Source organism: Haliotis rubra, unplaced genomic scaffold, assembly GCF_003918875.1.
Source record: "Haliotis rubra isolate DU_JTF1 unplaced genomic scaffold, ASM391887v1 Scf801, whole genome shotgun sequence".
Taxonomy (NCBI): Eukaryota; Metazoa; Mollusca; class Gastropoda; order Lepetellida; family Haliotidae; genus Haliotis; species Haliotis rubra.
In genome coordinates, this window is record NW_025767526.1 from 263,823 (window position 1) to 283,496 (window position 19,674).

General features: G+C 39.3%; 2 protein-coding genes across 2 annotated transcripts in view; both read right to left on the reverse strand.

Moving 5' to 3' along the window:
- The window catches only part of LOC124261628 (multiple epidermal growth factor-like domains protein 6), a 69,326-nt gene extending 51,343 nt beyond the window's left edge, over positions 1 to 17,983 (reverse strand). Inside the window, exons 1-2 of the mRNA XM_046695966.1 lie at positions 17,899 to 17,983; positions 15,414 to 15,501 (exon numbers count right to left, since the gene is read on the reverse strand). Coding sequence (XP_046551922.1) covers positions 15,414 to 15,489 — 76 coding nt within the window. The 5' untranslated portion in view covers positions 15,490 to 15,501; positions 17,899 to 17,983. The remainder of the gene's footprint in view (positions 1 to 15,413; positions 15,502 to 17,898) is intronic.
- On the reverse strand, positions 2,692 to 11,996 carry LOC124261630 (protein draper-like). Its single transcript, XM_046695971.1, has 7 exons — positions 11,955 to 11,996; positions 10,118 to 10,255; positions 6,267 to 6,512; positions 5,712 to 5,888; positions 5,149 to 5,286; positions 3,316 to 3,453; positions 2,692 to 2,722 (listed from the first exon to the last, which is right to left on the reverse strand). The coding sequence occupies exons 1-7, from the start codon at positions 11,974 to 11,976 to the stop codon at positions 2,700 to 2,702; spliced, it is 882 nt and encodes a 293-aa protein (XP_046551927.1). The 5' UTR covers positions 11,977 to 11,996; the 3' UTR covers positions 2,692 to 2,699.
- Positions 17,984 to 19,674: the final 1,691 nt, after the last annotated feature.

A 19,674-nucleotide genomic window follows, 5' to 3' on the forward strand; every position in this document is an offset into this window, starting at 1 on the left:
GACAGAACTTTCATAAGAAAAGAAACCATTTTCCCGATTTTGATGTTCGTGAGCCCTACACCAGTTTGAAGTCTGTCCATTTAAGCATATTTCATCAGTGGTGAGGGAATTCGGCGCTTTTTCACCCAGTTAAGTCTTGGTAATGTTTGTCCAAGGGTTTCATTACATACCTGAGGACTTCCTCTATTAATCATTTCCGATATTCTCAACGCCTTTCACAATCTGACCAAGTCGCCGCCGATCCGTAGCACTGAACCTCTTTGGCCTCCCCGCCCCTGCGTTGTGCTCAATCCCAACTCCTGACTGAATATTCTTCAAAGTTCTGTATACTCTTTTGCATTCTTTCAAAATCATCTAGATCCAGCTATCTTTTCTCTTCTGCTGTCACATGTGCCATGCCAACAAGGGAAGCCGTCTGCTACACCAGGGGAGATAACTCTTGATGTAGTATGGTTCATTCAGGAAACAAAGATTTGTACATGAACTAAACTGTACAAGACACTTGTGCAGTAGCGCATACATAAACATAATTGAGTGGAATAGAATGTTGCACTAGCGAATACATACACGTAAACGAATAAAATAAACCATTGCTCAAGCGACTTCATATACATGTCAGAGTGAAATAAAACGCTGCATTAGCTAACGTATATACTTAAATGAGTAAAATAAAACAATGCACCAGCAAATACAATCATATACACAAGTCAGTGGAATATAACGTTGGATTTACCCTGTTATGATCACAATTTAATTGCGATTCCTAAACCGATGCTTTTTGCACATATTTTTTATCATTATAGCATTGCTTTTGCCACTTTTTTATATGATCAACTTGAACCCTAATGGTCTAGGGGACGGCGTTGTCAGTGTTTTCATATATGCTTTCAACAACTGGTTCCCGTGTCATCTCATCTAAAGACATGTAGTCATTTTCAGGCTTCTTCTGTAAAGCAGCTAGTTGTTTCTTCAATCTGAAATATAGAATATTAGAAAATAATACCAACTAACGGGCTCGGGTGGTCAAGCTCGCTGACGTGGGTGATACATGTCATCGCATCCCTTATGCCGTAGCTCGATGCTCATAATGTCACTGGATTGTCTGCTTCAGGCCCGATTATTTACATACCGCCGTTATATAGCTTGAATATTGCTAAACGAAAGCAACACACTAGCGAATACATAAACAAGTGAAATAAACATTAACAGTAAGCGACTACATATACATATCAGAGTGAAATAAAACGCTGCATTAGCTAACGCATATACTTAAATGAGTGAAATAAAACAATGCACCAGCAAATACAATCATATACATTAGTCAATGGAATATAACGTTGGATTTACCCTGTTATGTTCACAATTTAATTGCGATTCCGAAACAGATGCTCCTGAAAAAATCGGAATCTTCAAATGGACCCTGCTTTTGGCACATATTTTTATTATCATTATAGCATTAACACGTCACAATTTAATTCTGGACTCACAAAAGTCCAGAATTCTCGCACTGTGGGCACTTTCTGAAGGATTTGACCAAATGGAACATGCAGTTGTTATGAATACATGCCAAGGATGAAAAATTTCGAAAACTTTAAATTTAAACTCGCCTGCCCATGGGCGAACAGTGGCCCATGGGCGAGCGAGTTTAAATTTAAAGTTTTCGGAAATTTTTTTTTCATCCTTGGCATGTATTAATAACAACTGCATGTTCCATTTGGTCAAATCCCTTGTCAGAAAGTGTCCACAGTGCGGAGAGTTTCTGGACTTTTGTGAGTCCAGAATTTAAATTGTGACTTGTTATAAGGTATTGATACAGTTGCAGGCAACGATAAGGTCTCCTTGGCTTTAGTTCTATCTATTGTATCTGAGGGCTAGAAATCATCGTCCAAAACGGAGCCAGAACACGTTTTTTGACAGGCGAGCGGATCTTCCAAATACAGCCGGGGTCGCGGGGTCATGTACCTTTTAAGAAGTTCCGGAGAAGAAATAGTTCCCTCTTTAAAAGGCTGTATTTCAGTTGTTCTTGGGTCTACGGTCAAAACAATTAGTGTTCTGGAATCACCAAGACACCATCTACCATACTCGCACTTTTTGTGCAGAATCTGCACATTTTGGGAGCAAACTACTCAGAAAACTGCTGAAAAACATGGCCAAAAGACTGAAAACGAAAATAACTGCCAAACGGTACGTTTTAGCGACTTGACCCGTTCAGGCAAAATTGTTGGGAATTCGATTGTGCATCTGTACCAGAAATTTGGAAGTGTTGGAACAATTCGTTATTGAGATGTTTGCTGTCAAACGTTGAAATTTTGGAATTAATTTTGAATCAGGGTTTTAACCCCTGGACATGGTAGACAGCCCAACAGACTTTCTAATGGTCAAGGTCAACAAGGTCACGGGGGTCAAAGTCATTTGACCGGTCCGTCGCAAGAAAAAGTACTTCTTTGACGAGCTAAGACGCCGCTGTTGCTGCTTCTGGGCTACAAAGAATTGGTGTTTCTGCTTTGCCCGGACCTAGTGTATCGTATGGAATGGTCAAACTCGGCAAAACTGATCCCGACGTCTGTCCGCTTGTCTGTCCGCCAAACTATTTCCCCGCTATTTTCTCCGTAACTATTCGACATACAGAACTGAGATTGTGCAGAAAGCTTCCCATTAATTGTGCCTACTTATATAGTACATGTCAAGTCTCTCCCTTTTCAACTTTCGTTGGTATGGCAATCTGAAAAAAATAAGTTTAAATCCAAGATGGCGGCCAAACGGCGGGACGTATCCCCTTGGAACAAAGCAATCGAAAATCATCGGAATGTCATGGCAGAGACACATACCAAATATGGACGCTATTGGGTCAATGCTGACGGAGATATATGCTGTTTTATGCCGTTCTGATAGCATATCGCATTTTTGCACTCTTTTCAATCCAATATGGCCGCCAAACTACGTGACTTTTGACAAATGACTAAGAACAGAAAACGTACAGCAACAACAGACAACATCTAAACCAGCTTGTTGAAGACTTTTCCCTGGTAAGTTTGCTTTTGAAAATCCCGTGAAGAAGTCTGAAAGTTTTTGAAGAGAACTTTGGCCCGGAAGTAGCACTCAATATGGCGGCCATCGAAGGCACACCCAAGGGGTCAACAGCATGAACATCAATCTACGCAGTAGGGATACAATGACGTGTCAACCCAGTCAGCGAGCCTGACCACCAGATGCCGTTACTCACTCCTGCAATATCACGGCGGAGGACAACAGAGCGGGAAACAAACTGAGTGATTCATATGGTGACATGTCATACAATACACATGTATGACTTACGGTGATTACACCTGTCGTTGATCCACCCTGCGGCACATCCTCCAGGACATGTTCCATTTGTCTTGATGTAAACATCACCATCCACACAGTTGCCACACTGGTCGTCACAGTTAGGACCATAGTAACCATTAGGACATGCTGTGAACATAACGAAGTATATATTCTTGGTGTCTCTATTATTTGAAAGGACAATGGAATGTGGCCGTCATACAAACACCCCGTATAATGAACGTCTCTGCTTCTTAACATCGAAAATGAACTCCAAACTATTCCCAATAAAGAGCTGACTGTTTTTCAAATCATCTCACTCAACCACCGACAACTGAAACCTTCATCCGACTGTTGTAGTCGGACAATATCCATATTTTAAAATCATTAAGTAAATATTTTCCACAAGTACCCCATATAAGGAATGAGTAAATATAACATTAATTAATGCTAAACTATACACAGCTTTATTACCGAAAATATTACTGAATAAATCTTTCTGTCTGAAAGGACGTACTTGAAGTTGTGTTTATATAATTCCATTTCAGCGAGCACCTGAATACCCTCCATCACATCCACTCCCGCAGGTTCCATTAGTTTTGTCGCATAATGTTTGTTCAATATTGCTTACAATAACCTGTGATTATTTTAATGTAGACATGCACATACTCAAATTTCAGGTTCAAACCTCGAAGGTTATGCCAATATTTAATACAGTATAAGGACTGAATGTGGGCCACACATCAAGTCACATATTATAATGTTACACACTTGAAAATGTCTGTTTAAAACTTAAGTACTAACGCTTTGCATACAATCAATTTCATACACTAGAAAGTATACTAGTGGTGTGACAAGTCATCGATACACATCGATGCATCGATCCATGGGCCGCCGATACAGTGAATCAATACAAAGTTTTAAATTCTTGTATATCCCGATACGACACTTCAAATGAGCCACGATACATCGATGTTTAACTTTGAATATTGCCAAATCTCGATATCTGTCAAGAACAAAGACTTACTTTTGTTTGATTATTAAAATATAGGCTTACTTATTTTCCCTTCATAAGTAAACGTTTTCTCGGAAATTCTTGCGTCAAGAATAGTGTCAGACATAGCGCTCCCATGTTATCAACATTCACAAAGTCCGTGTATAAACTAAATTATCTCATTTCCGAATGAAAATTGAACAACGCTGGCGGAATTTGACGAAATACTATAAAATTTTGTTTTGAGCTTAAGGTTTTTTATAGTTGGTGTTAGAATTAAAGACTTTAGTATCGTAATACGTATCGCCACCCTTGTATCGGGATTCGTATCGTATCGCAGCTTTAGTGCACTATACTTTGGCAATATATCGTCGTGACTAAAAATTTAGCACTAAGGTATACTTTCTCCAGTTCCCTGTTACGTACATGTATGCTGAATGGCGTGTCCTGCCTCACTATACAGATTTCTCCCTTACATTAATATTTACATATTGTACATGAAGTAAAATATTCCGATCTTTAACATACATTAAACAAACACATGATGAACGCTGTATCTGTACTGCTAATGACAAAATAATGCATGAATCCCAGAGACCCCATATGTACTTACGAAGAAGGCATTTGTAGGTTTATGAGTTTTCCTTACACCTGGTAAAATATACTGACAATGTCTTTAAATCCTCACCCTTGAGATTTTTTGTGAAGATCCAAGATGTTTTGCTAACTTGTCTCAGCGAAACCATTTGCTCAAAAGACTCACGTTGGGTGGATTAACATCCAATACATCATGTAGTATCTACAATAAAATATTACAAAATTCCGACAATTATTACGTTCAGAGCATGTACCTGTTTGGCAGTCTATTTCCATGTATCCTGGAGCACATCCACCAAGACACTGTCCAGTGATCTTTTCACATACCTCTGTGTTTAGCGAACAATGACACTGTTTGTCACAGTCCTCACCAAACCAGCCGTGACTACAAACTGAAAACGAGCATGATGTGTACCAAACAGGAATTGTAATTGACAAGATCAAAATCAAAGTAATATCACGTTTCATAATTAACAATCAACAAAACTGTAGAAAGAGCGTTTTCCTTTCGAACAATAAATATAACAAGACAATAAGTAGAAACTGGGAGGACAATTCGCCATTACCGACAAAGTACAAAGCATTACTGTCATAACTACTCTCTCACTACGAACCCTTATTTGGGGTCTGTTGTCTGTAATGTCAATTCACAAGGGGTTTCAATGATTGGTTTGTCATCAGTTGTCTCAGGACAGAGTCAAAACGTTCACAAGCCTCATCTTTAGACCTTTCCCCCACATACACATTGTTCAAACTAATTCTTAAGTCAAAACATGTCATTTTTCCTTTAAAAGCTCAAAGATGCATGTTAACCTACCAAATATCTGCACCTCGCACAGCGTGAGATAATCGCTTGTCTGTATGGTGAGGTTGTTTCCTGTCAGTGCTTGCTGACATTCGACGTCGGCTATAGCAGGCGGATAGGTGGTATGTGACCACTGGAAGCACAGTTGTCCGCCAACATATATCTTCATGCCCTTGTTTCTGAACGGAACTGGGAATGCGAAGGGGTCAGGGGATACATTTGATGACATTTCGAATGGGGCCATGTGAAAAAGTACAGGTTATTGCATACAGAAGAAAGGCAAATGTTACCTGAGGTCTACATGGTCAAGGTTGATGACCCAACGGTAGCTGAACTTACAACATTCCGTGCGTAACACAAGAAACACACACCAAGAATGCCTTATACTTTTTAAGGATTTAGTTGTTTATATGTAGCTTAACACGATATTATTGTTTAGCGAAACAAAAACAATATATATATTTGGATATTATTAATTTGTTTTAATTTATTATAGGATATTTATATCACGCACATATCCACGCAACTAGTACATGCTCAAGGCGCTGCATGGATACCCATACTCACAGTGCTGACGTAGATACAGCTTGATCTGTTGTATCTTGTCTGTGTTTGAGTTGTTCAGGTACACAGTCCATGTTTGGTCTCCACTGTTGGTATGTGTACATGTCAGTGGTTTACTATGGACGTCGGTGGTAGCTCTGCCATCCACGCCGTACCAGGCCTCATAACGGTGTGTTGTATTCCCTGTCCGGACGGTGGATTCAGTGAGAGTACTGCTCTGTCTGGCAATTCGTCCTAAGGCAATATTTCCTGAAGAAAGTGAAAACAAGTACATTATACACAATTAGGTTTATTTAATGACAACAGTTAATACATGGCCGGGTACATTATTTCTAACTGTCCATTTTACTTGACATAGTCAAGTTTCATACGTCCTTCATAACAAGCAAACGTGGGATCATGATTACAGAGGAGAAACAGCATTCCAAATATATTCCAGACACCACTGCATATGATATGACATGATATTTTTCTTCGCAACAAGTAATATCATATTGAGCGTGTATAGTTAAGAGTCTAATGATTGAGTGAGTTCAGATTTATAGTCACATCGGCAATATTTCATTCATATCGTGACTTAGGAAGTTATAAATTGATGGAATATATGGAATTAAATTATTACAAAAACCTGTCGACGAAGGACAGTAAAATAACTAGATTATCACAGATAGAAACGTAAAACCAGTAATTAAATCTAATCATTTCAACTATAGAGGACAACACAATATAACAGCAGGCTATAGATTGACAAAAACTGAAGGTAGATCACCATACTAGAGACCATGGGGACTTATAGTGTCTTTGGCTACCTGCATGGACCATAGTTGGATTTACACCATCCCATCAGATGTAAGCAATTTTGACAATCTAGCCATAAATTAAAATAACATATATCCTGCAGTTAAAATGATAGTATGTTTAAATTTACTTGAATTGTTTGGGGACTTACGTACCCTCTCAGGAGGAGAATAATTTTACAGTACTTTAACCCCCCTCGAGGATACAGCCAGTAACAATATGAGTTATTTATTTAAAATACCACTCATAAAACATTTATCTATTTAAACAACGTTAATCAAAATATATCTTACAATTCTATTTCCTTTAAAACAGCAATGACAATAATGATAATTAATGCTATAAAAAAATCCTTTATTGTTTTGACATTGAAGAGTCATACGAACGTAATTGCGCAACACATATATTTACTACTCATCCGTTGAAGATATCACTGTTTAATAAATCTACAATGTTATTACACATTGCTGCCGGAAGTATATGCACTCAGTCACATGACCAAAGTGATGTGATCGAAACAAAATGTCGGCTGTCATTCACATCACACCTCGAAGTCGCGATATCTCAGGTGTTTTATTTAAAACATTCTTTACATAGCTAAGGGAATTCTTGGAATTCAAGGAGAGATCTAAGACACATACATGTGTTGACATCAAATATGTACGAACAGTCACTCCTAAAGCTTGTGTCTCCGGTCACTGCCTAATGTTGACAATCATAAATGAAATGTATTCATACGCGTGAATGACAGTGTTATGACAGCGTAATGCACTCTGTCTGTAAGTTGAATTCTGAGATATCTTTTGCTAATGTTGGGTGAGCAATAAATACAATAGTAAACGATGGCCCGTGTAATACCATATTTATGAAAATCGTACATGGTATTGTTATCTAACCTGCTTTCGCTCCTAAGATATCAAATCATTCACCCGTTTTATGGTATTACACGGGACATTGTTTGAAACATTGTTGATGTTCTTTCAGTAGTCTTCTGCAAAGTGTTAATTAAACCAGGGAATAGGGAAAAAACGGGTGAACGATAAAACAAGATTAACAATATATACTAGCCACCTAAAGAAACTGTGCACACAGAAAATTCCTTCAGAATTGGAATGCAACACAGAAAAGACGAAATGATGTAGACAATTTATAAGCAGAAGTATCGGACCACAACAAAATGTCAAAAGACCATAAACAATATCCGTAACGATGATGTCAGAAGTTCAAAATCGAGTAAGGGGGGCACAGGACGAAGTCATAAAGTCAACGAGTGACCCGAATCCATCTGTCCTGTCTTGCCGTCGTTACGTCGGGGACGCCCAGAACGCGTTCTGGGTGGTTGGCGACGTCATTACTGTTTCGATAACGCCTGATCAATGCAGATATCGTGTTACGATGGCATTGGAAATGTGCTGTCATCTGGTGTTGGCTCATTCCTGCTCGAACCATTCCAATGGCTTCTGGACGTTGAGCAGATGTTAATCTTGGCATTATGTGCATGTGACTTCTCATGTGAATGAGACCGCCTCCGTGGTGTAGTGGTTAGTGCGTCCGCCCGGAGAGCAGAAGGTCGCGGGTTCGATCCCCGACCGCGTCATACCAAAAGATGTTAAAATATGGTACTTGTTGGTCCCTGTCTGGTGCTCGGCATTAATGGGTACAACAAGGACTGGTCGGCTCGGAGTCAGTATAATGTGTCTGAGTGGGGTATTCATGCTTCACTGCGGCATGGTATCTGAGTGGGCTAGCACTATAAAACCAGCTTCAGTCTGGGCTAGTAGAGGAAGCCGCACATACACATACACACGCATGCACGTCGTCATATGAGCGAAATATTCTCAAGCACGACGTCAAACCCAATTTCGCCTCACCTCATGTGAATGACCAAAGATCAGGCTTTCGACAATGACAGCAATTTCTGAGTTTCACATGTTGTGTGCAGCTGCACGGGCTGCACGTTCAGTAACACACTGCAAGTCCATAGGACACCATCAATGACGTCACGTCGCCTGGCATGTGCATGAGCGTTTGATTGTCTCCAATACTTTATGTATAAAGACACTGTGTGTCTATATTTATATATTTCTGTGTGCACAGTTTCTTTATGTGGCCAGTATATATATGATGTCTCCTCAAAATAGACTATTACAGATCAAATTTAAGAAATCGCATTCAAATATATAAACGTTTTTGACTGGTCATACCTCCATTGACTACGGACATGCACATACATGAATGCGAAATCTATCATGTCTTGTCAATTTGCTGAATATGTGACACGCCAAGGCCCGGATATATGTGACACATCGCGATGCTTATCAGTATTTGAAAAGGATTTCTAAATATGTTATAAGTAGGAAATACTTTGGGAAATACCACAGATACAACGAGGAAATTGATTTCTACTGTGATTGAAATTGCTTAATTCAACCGGAGTGAGTTCGGTTATCTTGCGCATCGATGAACAAGATGAGAATACCATCTACTCACGTTTCTGGCAGTAGGATACAAACCATCCTTCCCGACATCTGTCTGGATCGCCGACCTGGCTACAGGGACTTAGAGGGGAACACGGCGCAGGCAGTCTCACTGGCACAGTGACATTCAGCATCTGACGAGATAAGGAAAAAAGAAAATGATGTCATGATGTTATGACACGTGTTCTCCATCCACCCTGCTGCACATCCGTTGGGACATGTTCCAGTAGACTTGTTACACACATCTTTGTCAAGACAGTTTCCACATTTGGACGTGTAGGCGGTACCGTAGTAACCATCTGGACATGCTACAAAAAGAGTGCTTTAAACTTAGAAGGTGGAACAAAATATGGAAATACAAATATTAGTAAATGTAAATATATACAACAATTTAAATTGAAAAGGATATAAACTACTTCTATTGACTCTACTTTCTTCGCATAAGCAAATGTATGGACCAATAGCTTCACTCATGAAACTTCGTGTGTCACCAATAATGAAAATGTATCATCAGATCTGGTTCTATTTTATTTGGTATTCATATGGTGACATGTCATACAATACACATGTATGACTTACGGTGATTACACCTGTCGTTGATCCACCCTGCGGCACATCCTCCAGGACATGTTCCATTTGTCTTGATGCAAACATCACCATCCACACAGTTGCCACACTGGTCGTCACAGTTAGGACCATAGTAACCATTAGGACATGCTGTGAACATAACGAAGTATATATTCTTGGTGTCTCTATTATTTGAAAGGACAATGGAATGTGGCCGTCATACAAACACCCCGTATAATGAACGTCTCTGCTTCTTTACATCGAAGATGAACTCCAAAATATTCCCAATAAAGAGCTGACTTTTTTTCAAATCATCTCACTCAACCACCGACAACTGAAACCTTCATCCGACTGTTGTAGTCGGACAATATCCATATTATATAGAACAAACTTTATGGATAACAACTTCTTTTTATTCGTGTTTTTTATTATGTTGTCTTCTTTGTTACATTGTTACATTCAGTATATATACACTTCCCCTTCTTCATGTTCCATTATGCTTGACAACGGTACAAGAATCTGTATCGAAACGTCGCACTCACGAATAAAAAGAAGTTATCCATAAAGTTTGTTCTATATTATACTTCCCAAGTTCTCAAAGAAAATATCCATATTTTAAAATCATTAAGTAAATATTTTCCACAAGTACGCCATATAAGGAATGAGGAAATATAACATTAATTAATACTAAACTATACACAGCTTTATTACCGAAAATATTACCGAATAAATCTTTCTGTCTGAAAGGACGTACTTGAAGTAGTGTTTATATTATTCCATTTCAGCGAGCACCTGAATACCCTCCATCACATCCACTCCCGCAGGTTCCGTTAGTTTTGTCGCACATCAAGTCACATATTAGAATGTTACACACTTGAAAATGTCTGTTTAAAACTTAAGTCCTAATGCTTTGCATACAATCAATTTCATACACTAGAAAGTATACTAGTGGTGTGACAAGTCATCGATACACATCGATGCATCGATCCATGGGCCGCTGATACAGTGAATCAATACAAAGTTTTACATTCTTGTATATCCCGATACGATACTTCAAATGAGCCACAGTACATCCATGTTTATCTTTGAATATTGCCAAATCGCGATATCTGTCAAGAAAAAAGACTTACTTTTGTTTGATTATTAAAATATAGGCTTACTTATTTTCCCTTCATAAGTAAACGTTTTCTCGGAAATTCTTGCGTCAAGAATAGTGTCAGACATAGCGCTCCCATGTTATCAACATTCACAAAGTCCTTGTATAAACTAAATTATCTCGTTTCCGAATGAAAATTGAACAACGCTGGCGGAAAATTTAAAATTTTGTTTTGAGCTTAAGTTTTTTTTACAGTTGGTGTTAGAATTAAAGATTTTAGTATCGTAATACGTATCGCCACCCTTGTATCGGGATTCGTATCGTATCGCAGCTTTTGTGCACAATACTTTGGCAATATATCGTCGTGACTAAAAATTTAGTATAGTGATATATCGTATCGCATGTTGTATGCCAATACCAGCACTAAGGTCTACTTTCTCCAGTTCCCTGCTACGTACATGTATGCTGAATGGCGTCTCCTGCTTCACTATACAGATTTCTCCCTTACATTAATATTTACATATTGTACATGAAGTAAAATATTCCGATCTTTAACATACATTAGACAAACACATGTCTTTAAATCCTCACCTTTATGGTTTTTGTGAAGATCCAAGATGTTTTGCTAACTTGTCTCAGCGACACAATTTGCTCAAAAGACTCACGTTGGGTAGATTAACATCCAATACATCATGTAGTATCTACAATAAAATATTGCAAAATTCCGACAATTATGACGTTCAGAGCATGTACCTGTTTGGCAGTCTATTTCCATGTATCCTGGAGCACATCCACCAAGACACTGTCCAGTGATCTTTTCACATACCTCTGTGTTTAGCGAACAATGACACTGTTTGTCACAGTCCTCACCAAACCAGCCGTGACTACAAACTGAAAACGAGCATGATGTGTACCAAACAGGAATTGTAATTGACAAGATCAAAATCAAAGTAATATCACGTTTCATAATTAACAATCAACAAAACTGTAGAAAGAGCGTTTTCCTTTCGAACAATAAATATAACAAGACAATAAGTAGAAACTGGGAGGACAATTCGCCATTACCGACAAAGTACAAAGCATTACTGTCATAACTACTCTCTCACTACGAACCCTTATTTGGGGTCTGTTGTCTGTAATGTCACTCACAAGGGGTTTCAATGATTGGTTTGTCATCAGTTGTCTCAGGACAGAGTCAAAACGTTCACAAGCCTCATCTTTAGACCTTTCCCCCACATACACATTGTTCAAACTAATTCTTAAGTCAAAACATGTCATTTTTCCTTTAAAAGCTCAAAGATGCATGTTAACCTACCAAATATCTGCACCTCGCACAGCGTGAGATAATCGCTTGTCTGTATGGTGAGGTTGTTTCCTGTCAGTGCTTGCTGACATTCGACGTCGGCTATAGCAGGCGGATAGGTGGTATGTGACCACTGGAAGCACAGTTGTCCGCCAACATATATCTTCATGCCCTTGTTTCTGAACGGAACTGGGAATGCGAAGGGGTCAGGGGATACATTTGATGACATTTCGAATGGGGCCATGTGAAAAAGTACAGGTTATTGCATACAGAAGAAAGGCAAATGTTACCTGAGGTCTACATGGTCAAGGTTGATGACCCAACGGTAGCTGAACTTACAACATTCCGTGCGTAACACAAGAAACACACACCAAGAATGCCTTATACTTTTTAAGGATTTAGTTATTTATATGTAGCTAAACACGATATTATTGTTTAGCGAAACAAAAACAACATATATATTTGGATATTATTAATTTGTTTTAATTTATTATAGGATATTTATATCACGCACATATCCACGCAACTAGTACATGCTCAAGGCGCTGCATGGATACCCATACTCACAGTCCTGAAGTAGATACAGCTTGATCTGTTGTATCTTGTCTGTGTTTGAGTTGTTCAGGTACACAGTCCATGTTTGGTCACCACTGCATATGATATGACATGATATTTTTCTTCGCAACAAGTAATATCATATTGAGCGTGTATAGTTAAGAGTCTAATGATTGAGTGAGTTCAGATTTATAGTCACATCGGCAATATTTCATTCATATCGTGACTTAGGAAGTTATAAATTGATGGAATATATGGAATTAAATTATTACAAAAATCTGTCGACGAAGGACAGTAAAATAACTAGATTATCACAGATAGAAACGTAAAACCAGTAATTAAATCTAATCATTTCAACTATAGAGGACAACACAATATAACAGCAGGCTATAGATTGACAACAACTGAAGGTAGATCACCATACTAGAGACCATGGGGACTTACAGTGCCTTTGGCACCGGACGAAGTCACAAAGTCAATGAGTGACCCGAATCCATCTGTCCTGTCTTGGCGTCGTTACGTCGGGGACGCCCAGAACGCGTTCTGGGTGGTTGGCGACGTCATTACTGTTTCGATAACGCCTGATCAATGCAGATATCGTGTTACGATGGCATTGGAAATGTGCTGCCATCTGGTGTTGGCTCATTCCTGCTCGAACCATTCCAATGGCTTCTGGACGTTGAGCAGATGTTAATCTTGGCATGATGTGCATGTGACTTCTCATGTGAATGCGACCGCCTCTGTGGTGTAGTGGTTAGTGCGTCCGCCCGGAGAGCGGAAGGCCGCGGGCTCGATCCCCGACCGCGTCATACCAGAAGACGTTAAAATATGGTACTTGTTGGTCCCTGTCTGGTGCTCGGCATTAATGGGTACAACAAGGACTGGTCGGCTCGGAGTCGGTATAATGTGTCTGAGTTGGGTATCCGTGCTTCACTGCGGCATGGTATCTCAGTGGGCTAGCACTATAAAACAAGCTTCAGTCTGGGCTAGTACAAGCAGCCGCACATACACATACACACGCATGCACGTCGTCATATGAGCGAAATGACGAGCCTGACCACCCGATCAGGTAAGTCGTTAGAGGCGACTCTCAAGCACGACGTTAAACCCAATCCCACCACCACCGCCACCACAAATACCTACATGCAATTGACTAATTGTTATTATATCTACCAAGTGGTGAAGGGGTGAGCATGGTTTACCCCTAGTTTAGCAATATTCCAGCAACATCAGAATGGGGGACACCATGCACGTCGTCATATGAGCGAAATATTCTCAAGCACGACGTTAAACCCAATTTCGCCTCACCTCATGTGAATGACCAAAGATCAGGCTTTCCGCAATGGCAGCAATTTCTGGGTTTCACATGTTGTGTGCAGCTGCACCGGCTGCACGTTCAGTAACACATTGCAAGTCCATAGGACACCATCAATGACGTCACGTCGCCTGGCATGTGCATGAGCGTTTAATTGTCTCCAATACTTTATGTATAAAGACACTGTGTGCCTATATTTATATATTTCTGTGTGCACAGTTCCTTTATGTGGCCAGTATATATATATGATGTCTCCTCAAAATAGACTATTACAGATCAAATTTAAGAAATCGCAATTAAATATATAAACGTTTTTGACTGGTCATGCCTTCATTGACTACGGACATGCACATACATGAATGCGAAATCTATCATGTCTTGTCAATTTGCTGAATATGTGACACGCCAAGGCCCGGATATATGTGACACATCGCGATGCTTGTCAGTATTTGAAAAGGATTTCGAAATATGTTTTAAGTAGGAAATACTTTGGGAAATACCACAGATACAACGAGGAAATTGATTTCTACTGTGATTGAAATTGCTTAATTTAACTGGAGTGAGTTCGGTTATCTTGCGCATCGATGAACAAGATGAGAATACCATCTACTCACGTTTCAGGCAATAGGAACCAAACCATCCTTCCTGACATCTGTCTGGATCACCGACCTGGCTACAGGGAGTAGAGGGAAACACGGCACAGGCAGTCTCGCTGGCACAGTGACATTCAGCATCTGACGAGATAAGGAAAAAAGAAAATGATGTCATGTTCTTTATAAAGAACTAATATCTACGTATACATGTGAAACACCCAGAAGGTGAGGCATCAAATGTTTTCTCAAAAACTCGAAATGATTCATCTTTCACTTTGGCCATTCCTACTTGATGGTATGTCCAACCTAATCATGCATGATATTAAGTGTCAGATATAACTTTATCCAGGATGTTCCGTACAACAGGGAACATAGCACCAGGTGAATAGTTTATATACTAATGGTAACATACCAATAACCCCAATAACCCCAATAAAACGTCCTACCAGTGAGTGTCCCAGTGGTGGAGAAAAACAACACCGTGGTCAAAAACCATGCCAATGTGTTTTGGGTTTGTTCCATGGGGGCTCGAACCTGCAATGAAGCATACAATGACATGTTTACTTAATGACATGCCTCCGCCCACCCCTCACAAACAATTACTAACAATTGAAGAGCACATATTCTCCAATCTGTTTAATCAAACATAAAGTATTATTTTAGTCAAATTGGGGTGCTGAAATGTTGAACGTACACAATCATGCGATAAAACCCTGTGGAGAGATCTGGTCATGCTCACCCAGCCATTTGACCAGACCTCAACGAAACAATGTCAGAAGGAAATAATGCATGTATAATGTGGTGAATGTGCAGGTTATCTTTTTTTATCATCTCTGCTGACATACACCTGATTGTATATGTGGGATGTGCACAACAGTTAAATCATACACATTCATAGCTGTCTTAGATGATTACACCCTAAACCCACATCAGAACTGTCGACTGCACAGAATAAGTTAGTAATCATAACTTCTGAACAGTTTCACTTAGATCTTTGCTGTCGTTGTGTTTGTTATGGAAGCTTCTTTAACGTGCATCTTTGATATCATCACTACGTCATGGACACGTGTTCTATGTACGTACATATTTCCTATCATCGTCTTGGCTATCGACCTGCTTTATATTTGAATGTATGATAATACTGAATAAAAGGAGATCTTAAAATAGCATTTCACGAGACTAGCCTGAATCAGCAGGTTGAACATTCTACCTGTCACTATGACATAGCGTTAAACCCTTTTTTTAACCTACCATATTGCGCTTGGTATTATCACTAGAATGGTGAGGAAATGTGATTCCACGCAAGCAGTGAATACACAGATATGAATTTAGATATATTCAGTAGTCCACTATTCTACTGTGGGTGGGACTGACCATGTATAGGATGAGGGATTGTTGCCTGCTCCTTGTCAACTCGGGGTAGAGGTAGGGAGGTGGGGGCCGCGGAGTGGTGTTCCTGTCTGATAGTGATATGGGTGTTGACTGACAAGTCGCAGTATCTCTTAACGCTCGCGCTCAACGAATGGCAGTGGATTTGACTCCCAGTGTTACGTCAATGTGCACACACGCTAGAGTGCATTGGAGTGAGTAAACATTTAATCACTATCACTAAATACTAAACATGTGATAAATGTGGTCTCACCTTAGGCAAGTGAGTTTGTTCAAATCCCCTGTTTCACCCAGCAGAAAATGGGTACATGTACCCGGTGAGATAAGTCATTCCTATTAACTATTAACCTCCTAGCTTCTCACGATCAGCTTTGGTCATCCGGGGTAATATCCCTCCTATACTTTGTGATGCGCCGTTGAAAGGCTTCGAGTTGGATACCAGGTGCCACATAAATCCATTACATACTACTCACACTTTGATAAGGATCACACAAATTCCCAACTGTACTTAAACATCGATTTATAATTTGAAATTGTATCCATTTAAACCTGGATAAATATTAATATGGTAACCCTGCTTTAGGCGAACAGCCACTTTAATCTAACCTTATGCACTTGATACATGAGTAACCATAAAAGTGGTGTTCATGGCACCAATCAACCATTTTGCAATTCATGGAACGAGTAATTGACAAATACACAACACCTATCAATAGCAGGTATGGGATCCACAAGATGTAGTGACATACTGAAAACTTGGATCCATGCTTACGATAAGCTTAGATATTTAAACCAAATTGGACCCGACATCATAGCTTTCTGTTGAATCAATGATGTGATCCTTAGCAAAGTGTGAATAGTATATATATAAACAAATTCAGTTTTCCATGGCACTCTTAATAGAAACAGTACATGTATCCGTCGAGGACTATGCACCAGTTGTACAACTACTCCCTGCCTAACAAGTAAACAGTACCGAAGTAAAGCAAACAGGGACACCTGATCATAAGAATGTCTTGGGTTTTTGGTTAATTTTCTCGATGACTCCAGTACTCAGGCAGTAAACAGATCAGCGATTTCTCGACTACGGTGAATCATAAAACAACAAAGCACTGATTTAAACGGGAGTCTCTCGTTATCAGTTTTGAACACACTGCTGTGTCCATTTGTTCAAAGCAACGATTTACTAAATGTATATAGATATAACCCTATGTATAACGAGAAAGGTAGAGACATATATCAAGTAAAAATAAACGAATAAGGTATCCACAAATACCTCTCGCTATCAACACAACTCGCCGTGCATTGCAACCTAAAATAGACTCGGATCACCATGACATAGACGCTTTCACAATATATAGTAATTCAATTGTTGGACACTTGTAAATAGACTCAGATGAGCAATAAAAGATGTCGTACTCATTTTCATACTCAACGGTATCTATCCCACATATGTGATATCATTATGATGAAACGGTCATTACAGACATCATAAAATGTATGCACGTGTATGATTAGCATTAAAATCTATAATATACTCACTTTTGTTTTCCCACAAAGGAAAATAACACTGAATCTCAACCAGGAAGAAAATTGTGGAGAGGCAAACGCATGTCATCCACATCTGCCTATTGTAAGTTTGTATTAACTGGTATTTTTAAAAGTTGAAATTACATCCTGGATTGTAGCCAGCTACATGGTTTAAAGTTTTATACGTGGTAAAAATAATGTATACGAGGTATCTGTGTTGTGCTCTAGAAAGTATTTTGAATAGGAATTAGTTACATTATTGGTCTTTTATTGACGGGGCACGCTGAGATTAGTCGTACATTATTTCTTCTTATCTTACCCATATCTTATGTATCTTATGTGCCAACTTAATGCAGGTAACAAAATCCCATAACATCCACCCCACAACCCCCACCCCACCCCACCCAGCCCCACCCCACCCTCCTATAATAAAGGAACAGTCCCTAAATAATGTTCAAAATCATTAACGTGTATATTTTAAATAATTATACTGTGTCAAAGTTAGTTCGTCTCATTCTGATCAATGTTGTTTCCCCACTTCTCTGTGTTACATTTTCATGGCAACCTGTCTCCCCACCACCTTCGCCACACGCCTCATACCCTACATCTCATCAGCTGCCTCTCCCAATAATAAATGATAAGTTCCTGAGAGAATGCTTAAACTATAAACTCGAGTTTGGTGTACATGTGTAGAGGGAAAACTGGCTCTTTGCAGACCTGATGAACCCAACTCTGGACGGAGAATAAGCTTGCCTTACACGACAACAACAACCCTGTCCTGTCCTGCATATCATTTGGCCATGTTTAATCTATATACTGTGAATAGGTCGCCTGCAGTATGCAATAATACGCCGTACGCATTGTTGATTACATTAAACAACAGGTTTCAATGGCAAACAACTGACTCGTTGTTGGAATCGTTTAAAAACTGCTATGTTCATGCATGTGAAAGTGTGATATACATCTTCCGCTTGAGTGCATTCATCTCAGCTCGCCTGACGAGCTCATCCAGCTAACCTCGCCGTCGTGATAGAGTAGGTAGGTAGGTAGGTGGGTAGGTAGGTAGGTACATGAAGGTAGGTAGCTAGGTAGGTAGCTAGGTAGGTAGGCAGATAGGTATTCACGTCTCGCCTCAACATGGTACAAAATCAGCTAAATACATAAAAACTATATCACAGTCGTGTTGCCACAGTTTCAGACTGAGAGTTGGATATGCTTGACATGTCTTGGTTATATAAAGAGGCAAGTGACACATGCAGAATGGTGATACATACTTTGACAGCTGTGAAGGAAGAGTGCTGCTAACAGATGTTGCAACCTCGTTGTACACTAACAAACACATTATTTAAGTCATAATTGGTGAGGTTGATTTGATTCCGATTTGTGCAAATGTGTGTGGTGGTAGATACAGATAGTTTAAGATTTGGTATTATGGTGCGGAATATGTAAATCAAGTAGAGATGCCACACGTTATCCAGTGGATGAAAATGAAACTAAAATGTAAGATATACAACGTATTACTTCAGTCAAATTAAATATTTTAAAAAAAATCATTAGAAAAAAACAGTATTCTGATGTATGTTCCACTTTTTAACATAATCCTTGCTAATACTAAAAGCAGGTTTGAGGATAAGTCTGATGTTTATAACATGAACTGCATCCTTCTCATCGCGGATGTAGTTTAGTTTGTATTTAAATCATTTGGGAAAAGGGAGTTACTTGCGTGACAATGAACAGCACATTATTCTGACTATCGTTTTGAAATAAACAAATCATCCTTCACTTGTT

Coding starts and splice junctions, on each gene's coding strand:
- LOC124261630 (XM_046695971.1), bottom strand. CDS start 11,976: ATGGAAATAGACTGCCAAACAG. Junction 5,889..6,266: donor GCTGTATCTACGTCAGCACT/GTGAGTATGGGT, acceptor TCGCATTCCCAG/TTCCGTTCAGAAACAAGGGC. Junction 5,287..5,711: donor GTGCGAGGTGCAGATATTTG/GTAGGTTAACAT, acceptor GCTCGTTTTCAG/TTTGTAGTCACGGCTGGTTT.